This window comes from Cololabis saira, chromosome 11, assembly GCF_033807715.1.
Source record: "Cololabis saira isolate AMF1-May2022 chromosome 11, fColSai1.1, whole genome shotgun sequence".
Lineage (NCBI taxonomy): Eukaryota > Metazoa > Chordata > Actinopteri > Beloniformes > Belonidae > Cololabis > Cololabis saira.
In genome coordinates, this window is record NC_084597.1 from 31,015,088 (window position 1) to 31,029,434 (window position 14,347).

Consider the following 14,347-nt stretch of genomic DNA (forward strand, 5'->3'; position numbering starts at 1 on the left):
CGATAATGTTATTTTTATTTGACTTAAGTCCATATTTAATTAAAGGGCTTCTTCTCGGGATGATCTGTTTTCACTGTAAATACTGAGAAATATGATCAATGCTGTCTTTCCAGGAGTTAGATGAGAAAATCCATGTTGTTGTCATTTCTGTAAATGAAAATGAGACTTTTAAAAGTGCAATAGTTTCCTTTTTTTTTTCTCCCAGACTGGAAATACATTGTCAGACCAGGGTTACAAACCTTGTCTTTTCTTCCATAGATTTAACAACCTGGCTGTATTTTGGTTAGCCCTGTTTCTGGCCTTTATCCAAGGAGAAATAAATGCATACTTACTGAACTGCCATGAGAGTGGTATCAGTTTTCTAACTTTGTACAAGAAAGCTAACAATACCAAACTTTCCTGAAATAAATGAACTCAATAAACCACGTCTGGTGAATTATCATCTTTAATAGCTGAGATGATATGCTTTCTTTTATAGTTTCCATAATGAAAAAATAATATCCATATTTGTGCAAATACCACAATGATTGCTTGATTTGGATAAAAATAAAATTCTTGTGTGCACACAATAACTAAAATCTGATAGATGGAGCCCTTCGGGGGCTCATGCTTGCAGTGCTCCTGCTCCCCAGAGATATGAAAGCTTCTCGCCAAGCTCTAAATGATGCTGATGAGATGCTTTTACACAACCAGCTACTGTGTTCATATAGGGTTTCTTTTTTCTTTTTTTTCTCTTCAAAGCTGGACACCATATTTTACAACAGCTCAATTATCTCCAATTATACCTCCCAGGAGGCTGCAAGCATGTCAGGACATGATGCTGTTGTAGTTTAAAACAGCATTTGTATCGGCTGGATTTTGATTAATGAGGACAGAGCAGTAAAGATATATAAAAAATAAATACAAGAGAGAATGGCATTGTCTGAGCAGAGAAAATGACTCAGCCGGTGTGACAGACTGATGGAAGTAAGCCTCTGTGTAGCATCTGTAATCAATACCACTTTTTCACCTTCTGTAATGAATGATGAAATGTACATCAAAAAAGCCACATAAGATGTATTTTGTATTTATTTAGGAGACATCTTCCTGTGTTTCTGTACTGCATTTGAGCAGTCACTGTCAATAAAAACAATCCTCTGTACTGTTTTACAAATAGGGTCAGTGGGATTGTTATTGTCGATCTAAAAGCTGGACCCTGTTTATCTGTGGTGTTTATGTACTATAAGGAAAGACAACACACGTTCCTTGATATTCATTTGCGAAGAGACTGTCTGCTCAAATGTCGCTCACAAATTGAGACTTAGCTCTAGGCCAAGATATTTCTAAATATAGCGTTTAGGTCCATCTCTCTTTCTTATGCCCTGGAAGGAATAATACTCTCCCAATTAACTGTATAACTGCAAAGAGATGTCATATTCAAATGTTTCAGCCTGACATTTAGCTCATTTTGTAGCATTAAAGATCAATATTTCAAGGCCCTCTGCATAAACCACAGAATCTCGTCCGAATTTTTATGTCTGATTAAACGGGGAATGCAAACAAACAGATCTATGCTTTTCAAGCATTCTTCTTTTTTTTTTACTCAGCTTTATACGGAAATGGACAACAAAGAGACAAGGAGCATTGTCGGTATTCAGTTAGTAAGGGTAACAAAACCAGGTCCAATATCTAGCCATCTTTACCGTCTCCACAAACTGCTTAAATGCTGTGTTGTCTTCACTAGTTAGTCGTTAAAGGTATTGTGACATGAAAAACAAATTTTTCTTGATTTTTTGTGTTTTGTTGGGTGTCTTGACATCAATTACACCCAAAAAACAACGAACTTTTAACATTCAGTGTATTGTGTGCTTTCTGGGATTTTCCGCATAACTATGCAAAAACGGCGCATGTGGTTTGGTGGCGGATCGTTACGTATAGATCCGCTAAATCACCGCCCCGTCCACCCAGCTCCCTGCCTCCTCTCCTCTCCAGCGCACCATAAAGGCTGATTTATGGTTCCGCGTTACACCGACGCAGAGCCTACGGCGTAGGGTTACGCGGCGACGCGCTCGGTACGCTGAACCCTACGGCGTAGGCTCTGCGTCGATTTAACGCGGAACCATAAATCAGGCTTAACACGCCTCTTTTGTTCTAATCACCGGAGGAAAACTGCTAAAAAGACCTGCGGCCACTGACTGGACTTAAGACAAGGGGACACTGCTGCTTGCATGCCTTTATTTTTATGATTGTTTGCTGTGGTTCGCCCTTCTGCTTTTCCGTGCATGCTTCGCCTGTCGCTCCCGGCTTAACTCTCCGACGCCGCTGTGAGCGTATGGCTGGAGGAGGAGGAGGTTTGGAGGAGGAGCGGAGCAATGATTGACAGGAAAGGGGCAAAAGGAAGCGTTTTTCACGGGGCAAAAAAACACTGTAATAAAAAGCCAGGAATGGAGTACTAGAGTGAAGTTTTTCTTGTTACACTCTTTTAGACACATTTGAGGGATGTTGGCCAAGACTTTTAATAGTGTTAAAAGCATGTTAAAAATGATGTCACAATACCTTTAATGGCACTTTTCCACTAGTACCTACTCGGCTCTACTCATCTCAGCTCAGCTTGACTCAACTTGGCCTAGTTTCTTTTCCATAATAATTCAGCACCTGGAGCAGAAGTAGGCGGGGTTGGAGTGAAGCTGCTGTGACGTATTTGATTGTGTGATCTAAACGAGGAAGACAACAACACTAAAGATGTAGAACCTGGAGGAGATGATATATGTGCTGCTGGGTCTGTGGCTTGTGTTTGATATCAAGTTAAAAAATGAGAGTGAGAGAAGCTTCAAGCAGCAACGCTTTTAAATTTTTTTTTTGTTCGTCTCGGTGCTGCTGAAAAGTCCGTTGGTAGCCGCTAGCAGCTATGAAGTGACAGAGCTCCTGGTGGATCTTGTCGTTTCTTATCGCCCGTCTAGATCCCTTTTTAATTCTCTCCTCAGTCACCAGGTTTATGAACATCTGCACCTCAGAGTTGGATCACCAAACAGACTTTTGTGCTGCCATTGCCTGTTGAATAAAATGAACAAGAAGCCGTCAGAGTCGCTCATTCACCGATGTCACATCCTGACTCAGACGCCTGTAGTGTGATGACGTCAGATGCAGCTAAACTCAGCCCACTTAGAACCTCGGCAGAGTAGTTACAGAAAAAGTATCTACTCGGCACGGGTAGACCGCTAGTGGGAAAGCGCCAAACTGAGTGGAGGCGAACCGAGCCGGCCTGAGTTGGTACTAGTGGAAAAGAGCCATAAATTTGTCATTTCTTTTGTGCCAGGTAGCTTCAGAATATTTATTTTTAAAGTTAGAACTACCTGAAATAAGTTTTTGCAGTGACTTTAAACAAAGCTGATGAAGTAATACGAAAGAAAGCTGTTACACATGAAACCAGAGCAATAAATAGAAAATAAATACCCTAATTCCTTACTTAACAGCTGTGTGGGACTGCTGAGCCAGTGATTTCCCTTCTTATGAACTACTGTTGCAATCAAAATATTGATTGTTGTTGTTCAAAAAGATGATTGCACATTCACATTCAAGTCATTTTGATGCTCCTCAGGTAATAACAGTGATTCATGAGAAACTCTTATCAGATTGTTGTTTTCATATATGAACACGGAAGGATGTCTAGACAGTCAAATCCCAGATTTTGCCTGAAGTTGCTTTTTCGTACAGGCACAAATGAGGAAATACTCTGTTGCAAATGTTGTCGAGATATGAAACTGCTCCAGGGCCAGGTCTAAAAACAACCCACAGACACACCCAGACAAAAAAAACAGTGGTACACATTTTCCTATACACAAACTGATATTTATAATGGAAGACATGATGTATAACGTATTCTTTAAACCTTGCATACAGACATGTTTAATATCAGTCTAAAGGTAGGAGAACCGACTCCATACCATTCCCAGCCCAATTTCCACTTTTTGTCACATTTAGTGAATATCTCCTCACTTTCTGCTAACTTACCATCATGAAAGTGGTCAGTGAAATGTAAATGAATGAATAAGTCATTTTCAGAAATCCAGCTGTTCTTACAAAATTCGACACAAAGGCAGTGGGGTGAGGTTGCACCCTAAACGATAACAAAAATTACTCCTGCCAGCTAATGACAGGGGAGGGTTTGTACTTGAGCTTGTGATGTTGGGGAGGGGGCACTTTCATACTTACATTTCTTACATCTGCTGGATAACAGTTGGACAAGACACATGCAAAAACTAGAGTTGTCCCGATCCGATCACGTGATCGGAAATCGGGGCCGATCACGTAATTGCAGACTCGATCCGGACTCGGACGTTATGAGCCGATCAGGAATCGGATATATATATCAGGGTTTCCGTTGTCCGGTAATTGCCGGACTTTGTCCGATAAAATATGCCAAAGTCCGGTATTTTATAATCTCTCCGGTCAAAATGTCCGGTGAAAATACTCACTGGCGCCGACATCCACGTGTGCGTTGATTTATGGTTCCGCGTCGCACCGACGCAGAGTCTACAGCGTAGGGTTCGCGGCGACACGCACCCTACGCCAGACCCTACGTTGAAGGCTCTGCGTTGGTGTGACGCGGGACCATAAATCAACGCACACGTGGAGTAATGGGCTCGGAGCGGCAGCCATACACCGCATGCGCGCAGAGCACGCCTGTTTGTTTTGAAGCTGAAGCAGCCCTATGCTATCATGTCTGTTGTTGTTGATGTAAATAACCAATCACTGAGATATATTGCGCACGACAGCCAGAACTCAGGTACCAAAGTCAACAAAAAAAAGTGCATGATGAGTTAATTAAATTATGAGAAGAAGAAGAAAAAGAAGGAAAAAAAAGGAAAAGGAGAAGTTCTCCTTTTCAAATAACAATATAAATAAAATGTTACCAAACAAAATGATGAATAAAAATTACCTGTAATGGCAGGCAACACATCAGCTGCAGATGCAGTCTCTCTGCTCATTAAAATTTTTTATACTGACTTAAGAATGTTCAAGCTGCCTACCTCCTATGTGCTCAGTTTACAGTACACATGTTAAAATATAATAAAAGGGTCATCCTGCATAATTTTCTTTTCTCTTCTTCATTTTTTATTGTTTTATAAAAGTATCGGATCGGGACTCGGTATCGGCAAGTCCTCAAAATCAAAGGACTCGGACTCGGACTCGGGGGCAAAAAAACCTGATCGGGACATCCCTAGCAAAAACCAAAAAAGGAACACAAAACCCAACCCCAAAACCCAAACCCAAGGGAGCGGACGAAATCCCACATGTGTACATCAGTCGAGAGACTTCAGATTCTGCACCTCAGACTTTGTTTTTGGAGAATAGGTGGGTAACATCAGTCATAACAGGATACAGTTTTTACTATTCGCTAATGCATGTCATGTAGGTAAAGTTATATTGCTCTGGGAAACTTCAGATGTTAGTTTGTTACCAGCAGGGGGGGTTGTGGGTTGTCACTCTCTTTTGTTCAGTATTTTGTATCATCCAGAAATTGCTTATGCTACCTTTATGGTCAAGAAGAGGGGGGGGGGGGGAAGGTGAAAACAATTAACATAAATCTATTTCTGTTTTGGTTTTTTTGTTTGTTTGTTTTTACTTTTTATTATACTTATAGTTCATGTGTGAGGACAGCTACAGTGTGAGGGATTTCTAAGAGATTATTGTCCACAATTTCATGGAGGATCAATGGCTTAGTAACTGACTTGCATCATTTCTGATAAGTTATGAGGTCATTACTCCTCTTGCTGCATCGGCTACATGCTGCCCAAGGGAGTCAATATGTAAGTTACCCAATTATTAGTTGCAGATAAAGCAGAGATTAATCTTGCAGAGTCCAAGAGCTCTTTCGGAAATGTATCCTTTTTTCCCCCTGGAGTTTTACTAACAGAAAAGGAGGCTGCTAGTGTTACTTAGTCATCACACTTTGGATTTCACTCACAAGCACATGAAAATATGAAGTTATTGTGTTGCTTCATCCTGGAATATTTAAAGGGGACCTATTATGAAAAACAAGTTTTTTCTTGTTTTAACATATATAAAGTGGTCTCCCCTCACCCTGCCAGCACAGGGGAGACAAAATCCCATGAATTTCTGCAAGGTCTCTGACCCCCGCCTTACAGAGTCCCCCAGTGTCACGTGATTTTTTTTGAGCCGATTAAAATCTGCGCCTAGGATGACGTCACCCGAGGCGCAGAGGTTCGGCCTCCGCTGATGAAACCACGCCCACAACCAGCTCTCTCCGTCGGCTGGAGCGGTGCTTCCTTCAGCCAGTCGGACGCGGCGCCGCGGCGGAGCGGATCCGGGTTAAATCATTCTGGTTCCCGGGTGGTTTGGGAGCTGGGTCTTTGGGGGTCCGTCCCAGGCTGGATCAGCTTCACCCTCCGAGATTTTCAGCCAAATCTGTTGGTTTGATCCCCGGTAACCGACGATGCGCAGAGGATGCGCAGAGGATGCGCCCCGGAGCCGATCTGTGCGCCGGTCGCCCGCCGTGGGGTTGCGGGGCCAGCGCGCAGCATCCGCCGGGCAGATCCGGCTTAAATCCCGCTGGTCGGTCCCCGGGAGTCCCTGCTACCAGTCCAGGCGGGTTCCTCTGGTCCCGGCCGGTCGGAACCGGTCAGATTCCCCGGTCCGGGTCCGTCCGACTAAATTCTCCAGGTTCCCGGCCGCTTTGGGAGCAGGGATTTCTGCAGTACGTCCCAGGCTGGATCAGCTTCACCCTCCGAGATTTTCAGCGAAATCTGTCAGTTTGATCCCCGGTAACGGGCGATGCGCCCCAGAGCCATGCGCCGGGCGCCCGCCGTGGGGTTGCGGGGCCAGCGTTCAGCATCCGCCGGGCAGATCCGGCTGAAATAGTGCATAAATGTTATTTATATACAACTCATATTTTATTTTTTTAACAATAAAGTTGCCATTTGTGAAAATTCAGTGTTGTGATTTATTTACAGTCAATGATTCATCTGTCTTGTAACATAAGAAATGATGAGAATTCTTCCTGTGTGAAGACGAGGTGACTAAAGGCTGATTTATGGTTCTGCGTTACACCAACGCAGAGCCTACGGCGTAGGGTACGCGTCGATTTAACGCAGAACCGTAAATCAGGCTTTAAGATCCGTTTACAGCTTGTAACTGAATGAGAGCGTCCGACTATCAGGTCGAGCTGCGTGACATCGGACGCTCTCTGTCCACACTGAAACTGTTAAACTCGCGGCCAGTTAGGACAGTCCAATACAAAAAAAATAAAGCAATGGATTTTATTTTGTCGCAGAAGCTTCTCGCATGGGACACAGTTTGTGTACGACGCAGGTGGCTCGGGCTGCTCTGGCGGAGCGAGGCTTATTCTCCTCCCCTGCTACACGTCATTCAGGGAGCCAATCAGCACAGAGCCTCATTATCATAGCCTCCCCTCCCCTAAAATGAAGCACAGAAAATGGGGTTAGAAGCGGTAAAACTAGTGACAGGGCCCACAGATTTCTGATTTATGTAGAAAAAACAAGCTTTAGATTGTTTTTAAGACATTCAAGGCCTGTTTAAAATATACATTAAATGCCATAATATGTCCCCTTTAACCTAGATGAAACATTAAAATAATACATTTAAAAAATGTGCAATTGGTGACTCCAAAGGCTCTGGTGAAAATATTAAGAGTTATTCTGGCAAACATACAGCAAGGTCACAATTCTACTCATAAATGATGAAAAAGATCCCCCTTGGATACTGTGAATATGATTCATTATCTATCTATCTATCATGTATAACACCACCCTCGTTACATTTCCGCCTGAAGCTGCAGCCTGAATCATGTTATATCTAAGGTAGGGATGCTCCTTAATGTATTGTATATTTCAATGTGCATCAAAGTAATAACATTATTTTCTGGAATTAGATCAATAATTTAGAAGTCTTACTTTGAGATGATGCTAGTAGATATATTTTCGCCCTTTTACTCTAATTTGTTCTTTCCATCCTTGGTTTGTTCATCTGTTTTCTGAGAGTGTTGTCTAACTTCTTGTAACTGGTTAATTCATCTAAATCTCTCAGGTTCGATTTTGTCCTCAGACCCTGCTATTTCTTTTCTGTCAACCACAAATGGTGAATGTGAATACGATTACATGGTACCTACTTTTTTTGTGAATCCTTGCCCTCCCTTGATTCATCATTTTATCCCAATTTCTTCCTTTCCTTTGTGTTCCTGTAGATTAGAGCTGGCGTTTGGCCTCTGAATGTCCCAAGTGCTGTAAGCACAAGCACTTTCCTCCGCTTGTCCTCTGTCTTTCAATAGAGCACAGTGCTGAAATGTTCCCACGTCAAGGCCATCGTAAGGTTAACAAAAGCAAATTTGATCCCAGCTTCTGAGAAACTCTAAGCTAACTTGGTTCGACACGCTTGCACTCATGTTTGCAAATCTGAGTCTCAACACCCCAGGTTTTGTTTCGCTTAGCAGAGCCAGACAAGGAGCTTTTGCAAGCTTTGCCATTTCTTTTTAGTTGAATATCCAGGGAAATGTGTTGTAATATTTCTTAGCTTCTTTAGGTGTCTTTCCACACTTAGGTTTTGATTGGCAGCCCAGGGACTCAGGCAGTATTACCATAGTTATCTCCCTCCGCCACATCCCAGACAGCTCTCACTGCCACCAGAAATATCTGTCATGCCTCTTGACTTGCAACCTATAGACTTCCTTCAAAAGGGATAAACGTGCAAACAGGGGCAACGCAATCCTAATAATTACACAGAAATGTGATATACCTCAAAGCTAAGGCTGATAAAGCAAAAGTTTAACTAAAGTGGAATTATTTTATGATTTACAAAAGGTGAAAATGTAAAAATCCTTCTGTTTCCCAAGAGGAGGAAATGAAGTTTCATTATAAATTTCATTTGAAATGGAAGTTTGAAATGGTCCCATTTGGTCAATTAAGAGTAGCTGTGGGTATTATATGTATAAAAGCATATTAAAAAGATGCTTTCTCATTCTCTGCATCTCTTTCAGAGTCTCACGGGATGGATCTGTTCGCGGTCGCAGTCCATGAGTTTGGTCACGCCATCGGCCTCGTCCACACCTCAGCCATGGAGTCTATCATGAGACCGTACTACCAGGGTCCTGTGGGAGACCCTCTGAAATATGATCTGCCCTATGAGGACAAAGTACGCGTCTGGCAGCTCTACGGTAGGAGGACACATCCATCCAATCAGTGTGTATGCTAAAGAGAAAGAAGAATAGGGTTTGGTGGGATAAAGTTATTGATTAATGGCAACATGGATGGAGGTAATTGGGCCTCTTTATAGCATATGACCACATCATACCATTGACTGGTACAGAAAGTAGAAGTGTGCAGGGGAGAGACTAATGATAATGGAGGTGTGAAGGAAATGTTGGAAAGAATGCTGAAGGACGATTTTGTGAAGCAGGTAGATGAGTTTAATTGAGCTGAAGTAAAGATAGACACCACAATAAAACTGCCCACATTGTTAAATGCATAAAGTGCTGCAAATAAAAAAAGCTCACCAGAATGTCTGCTGTTGGCACTTTATTATCAGTGAACTTGTTTAATTAGAATAATTTACAAAATATATCACTTTAATGTGTGATTTGTTTTTCTGCTTCGGAGTAAAAATCTAAGGCAGGACTTGCTTCGTATTTAGCCTTTACTCATTGTTTTCACTGGCTCAGTCCATACGAAATACAGACCATGCTCCCTGGTGTTCAACACATAAAATAACGGTTACACAAAAGCCTAGTTATGCTTCTCTGTCAACTCAATGGGAGCGTTAAGCCAACGTCATCATTTCCTTTTCCAAGTTCTGCGTTGAGGTGGATGTGCCGCCAAAATGTAAGAAGTTATCATTCTTTGGATAGGCTCTTTTGTGAAAACGCATGAGGCTCATTGGTTGAGTGTTCACCTTTAGGTTTTGTTTTTCTATAAGAGAGGACACTGTTGGACTTGGAGCTGACTGATTACGAACAGCAAATGCTTTCATTACAAATGTTGCAAACAAAAGAGAAGTGGTGTGAAGAGGTTGGCTGTACGTCCTGTGAATGAGTCCAATGGAAGGGACACCACTGAAAAGTGAAATGTTGGAAATGATGCAGTGCAGTGGACCAATCATAGCTCTTGCAGTCTGCATTGTGCTGATGCGTAATCAGAAAATTTTGGTGCACATCGTAGCTCTGCGAGGGGAGGTTTACATCCACCGAGAGGCTCTGCATCACTACATATGCTTGTAGTCTTCACTATTGGATTTTCTCCTACTACACAGTGCAAGTAAGTGGGTGAAAAGAGCAGGTGTGAGAATCCCACTGGAACACACGTTATTTCAATATCAGCCGATTTATCTTCGCTGACTCATCCTGTGCTAACATATTATGTTAATTCATATTGCATTCATTCCTATCCATCCAAACATCTTCATTTCAAGTTTCACTGACATAACAACATCCGAAACAAGTGCTGCCATAGCTAAAATGTAGAAAAACTGAACTTTGCTGGAACCCGGGATCATAAGGCCTGCTACAACTGTGGTCACAAGGTAATTGACTGCAGATACCTGTATGCTTCTGATTTGAATATTCCTGAAATCATCTTCTGTGGCTCCTGGCTTCTTTAGCTGATCCACGCTGGAGATGTTGTGGAGCTCCCATTGCAAAGGTTGTTTTGGTGTTGAAATCACAAATGTATGCTGCATTTAGCCAATCTTAGCCCAAGCTGTCTGTTATTGGCTAAGCTTCATCTTCGCACCCTTCCAGACTGAACTGCGGCCAGTGACAATCTGCTAGTAAAATTAAAAGCACCAAAATTAACCCCATAAGCATATCAGAAATGACACCACCCACGACTTTCTATGTCAAACCATTCAAAAGTTATGCCAGAAAATAGGGACTATCAAATATTGACCAATCAGAAGAAGGGGCGGGGCTAATTCAGGCCAATGAAGGTCAAGTACTCAATACCGAGTCTGATGACACCACCCACGAGTCTTTATGCCAAACCATTCAAAAGTTATGGCAGAGAAAAGTTTTCTAGGGGGCGCTGTTGAGCCATCTTCCCACGCCCATTAATGCAAACCATGAAATATCACATTTATCGCCAGGCCTGGATTGCGTGCAAAATTTGGTAACTTTTGGGGAACTATCAAATATGGACCAATCAGATGAAGGGGGGGAGCGCTATTTGGCGTTGCCACGGTAAAGCTTTTGAAAGAGAAAAGTAATGCGCAGGATGGAGACGCATATTTTGATGTATAACACACCTGGGTGCACATTACGGTTCGGGCCGTATTAACTGCCGAAGGAATGGCATAAATTGCGCCAAAATTACACGATTAATTCAAAATGGCCGACTTCCTGTTCGGTTTCGCCCATGGCGCCAAGAGACTTTTTTTTAAGTTGCGACCTGATACAGGCGTGTACCGATTTTCGTGCATGTACGTCAAACCGTATTGTGGGGCTTGAGGCACAAAGTTTTCTAGGGGGCGCTGTTGAGCCACTTTGCCACGCCCATTAATGCAAACCATTAAATATCAAATTTTTTGCCAGGCTTGGCTTGCGTGCAAAATTTGGTGACTTTTGAGGCACGTTTAGGGGGGCATAAAGGCCCTCCTTTCGTCAGAAGGATAAAGAATAATACAAATTCCTACAGATACAATAGGGCCTTCGCACTGTAAGTGCTCGGGCCCTAGAAATTCCTACAGATATAATAGGGCCTTCACACTGTAAGTGCTCAGGCCCTAAATATATTCACCTTAAAATATGAATGATTATGCTCTGCTAGGCCATTCACAGGTCAGAAGCTTTGCTCAAAATGTATTGATGTGCTAAGCACTAAGATGCAAAATTCATCACTGATAGCCACATGCTGGGCTGCCAATCAAAGGTCCACACTCTACACTAATTATACCAAAATGTGTTGCTTTATGTAATTTTACCTGATTTGTTTCGAAAGCATTCACATTATAGTTTCCATGGATGTGAAATCTAGCTATGGAGACCAAAACTGTTTATCGTCTCATTTGTCAGTCGAGGAACTGCAATTCTTATTAGTTGCTAAGCATCAAGACAGAAGTTGGAATGTTGGTGCTTGGTCAATGTGAGCAAATGGAAACAAGGTGTTGTACTTGTCTTCAGGCCAGCTGGCAGTCTTGCCTGTACCCGAGACAGGATAATCTGAGATACCCCTCCCCATTTTGCCATCACAGTAAAGAGCTTCACTCCATCAGTCGTCCATTTTAGTTGGCCATAATGCAACATCTCTAAAATTAAATGTCTGATGAGTCTCCGATCCATCCTGTTCAGATGGGGCAGCGAGCCCCTCGTACATCACTCTCGTCTACAGAGCTGGTCCTCATTATCCTCTCTTTCTGTCACTGCAACTGTTACCTGAGCAACCTGCCTCGGCAAGCTCTCCTGCTCTGCTGTCTTCTCCAGACTACAGTTGAGCTCCCTGTTCCCATGTCCTCCGCTTATTACAAAGCTACCAGACTAAACTGTTTCTGTCAGAGAGAATGTGTTGTGTCTTATGTCTATACAAACAAGCAAGTCAGGTAACGTTAAAAGGGTAGTAAATGTTAGTAGTCGTGCTGTTGCTTACCTTGCTCTAGACATTACTGACAACTTACCCATTTGTCCGTCCCTGTTGGTGGACCTGCTTGTCTGTTGTCTGTTGCTCTGTAATAAACTTATGTGGCTCTGACATGACATCAGAGCAGATGAAGTTATCTTATGTGAGTTATCGCTCATAAATTTTAAGCAATAATATTTTTCAAAGACATTGCAACAATCTGTCTATCTGGTCCAAATCAACTTGATGCATAGTTGCATTTCTGCACATTAGCATACAACTGTTGTCGCAACGTAGGGTTTTCCGCTATGGAGAACTTATGTTGTCAGTTCAACATTGATCAATAAATGACCTATAAGATGTTAAGAAGTATTGTTTTCCTCGGGCTAGAAAAGAAAGAAAGTAACAGTAGTTAATCATTTTTTCTTTGGTATGTTCATTTAAAATCTCCAGGTGTCAGAGACTCTGTCTCCCACACGGATCAACCAGGCAACCCCTCTCAAACTCCAGAACCTCCTGTCCTGCTGGATCTTCCTGAAAACCGTTCCACCCTGCTGTAAGTGACATCTGCTGTAGCAGGGACACAGATCGGCACATTTAATGCTAACAAAAAAATATTTAAAATATCATATGTTTGGTTTAGCTATACAACTACAGTTTTGATTGTCAGAAGCTGGGCATTTTGGCATTTTGACTTTTATCACTCTGGACTTTTTGGATATTATTAGACGTTTTCTGATTCATTCTGCCTTTGGTTTGAACTTCTTTGTCCAGTTGCTGGTTTTTGTTAGTCACTACATGTGATTTTCAGCTGCTCCAGCTGAGTGTGCTACTCTGTCGGAGCAAATCACAATTTGTTTTTGATAAAATTAATTGTGGTGCTTCACAATCTTTCCACCCATACGAAGGATAAGTGCCACTGACAGGGAGTCCTTGCTTCAGGAGAGCTAAAAGAACTGGATTGATTCACAATATTCGTCTGTCCTGAAATCCCCAAGGTTCAGAGGTCTTTTATCTCATGTACAAGTTTATATGAGGATGCTTATAGATTTTAAGGCAGTGTGCCGGTGCAGACAGCTAATGGGTCAAGACATCGAGCCATTTTCAACATTTTGAGACCATCTGGGCATTAACTCCATTTGGCCTCATGGTGTCTCGAAAAGAGAGACATCTTATCATCAAAATGGTCAAAAATGGAGCATGAATTTGATTAGTGGATATGTTGTGGAGATTAAACTATGAGAGCATGACGGATCTCATTAAAACTTTTTTTAATCATTATTAAGTGGGCCCAGTTGACAATTGACTTCAGTGTGGGACTAAAGGAAACTGGGGTACATTGGAATCATTAGGATTCCTTCAAATGTGAAGTCAGTGAGTGAGACGCTGATGATTTCTGGATCATATGCAAGTTTAGGGGCAGCTCTTTTGAACACGTAGAGGCTGCCACTGACTTCAACATAGTTGTTCAGAAGAACAAATTAGATATACAAACTTCATAATCACATTTATTGCACAGGCTCATAACATATCCAAGAATACATTTGCTTCATTTGGCACCGATCCTCAAAATTCTGACGTAAAAAAAAATACCATGATGTAAGTGAAAATATGGTGGGGATGAAATGATTTAGGGCTGCAGCTATCGATTTATTTTTGAAGTTGAATATTCTTCTAAATATTTCACTGATTAAAAGGTTTATCTGATGTAATAGATGTTTGCCTTTTTAAACAATACTATTGTGTAATGCATGACAAATGAGCAGACAGTTAAACTTTTCAAATTTCTG

At 42.0% G+C, this 14,347-nt stretch overlaps 1 protein-coding gene across 1 annotated transcript in view; it reads left to right on the forward strand.

Moving 5' to 3' along the window:
* The window catches only part of mmp17a (matrix metallopeptidase 17a), a 195,046-nt gene that overhangs the window by 152,968 nt on the left and 27,731 nt on the right, over nucleotides 1-14,347 (forward strand). Inside the window, exons 5-6 of the mRNA XM_061734350.1 lie at nucleotides 8,993-9,169; nucleotides 13,011-13,113. Of these exons, the coding sequence (XP_061590334.1) occupies nucleotides 8,993-9,169; nucleotides 13,011-13,113 (280 nt within the window). The remainder of the gene's footprint in view (nucleotides 1-8,992; nucleotides 9,170-13,010; nucleotides 13,114-14,347) is intronic.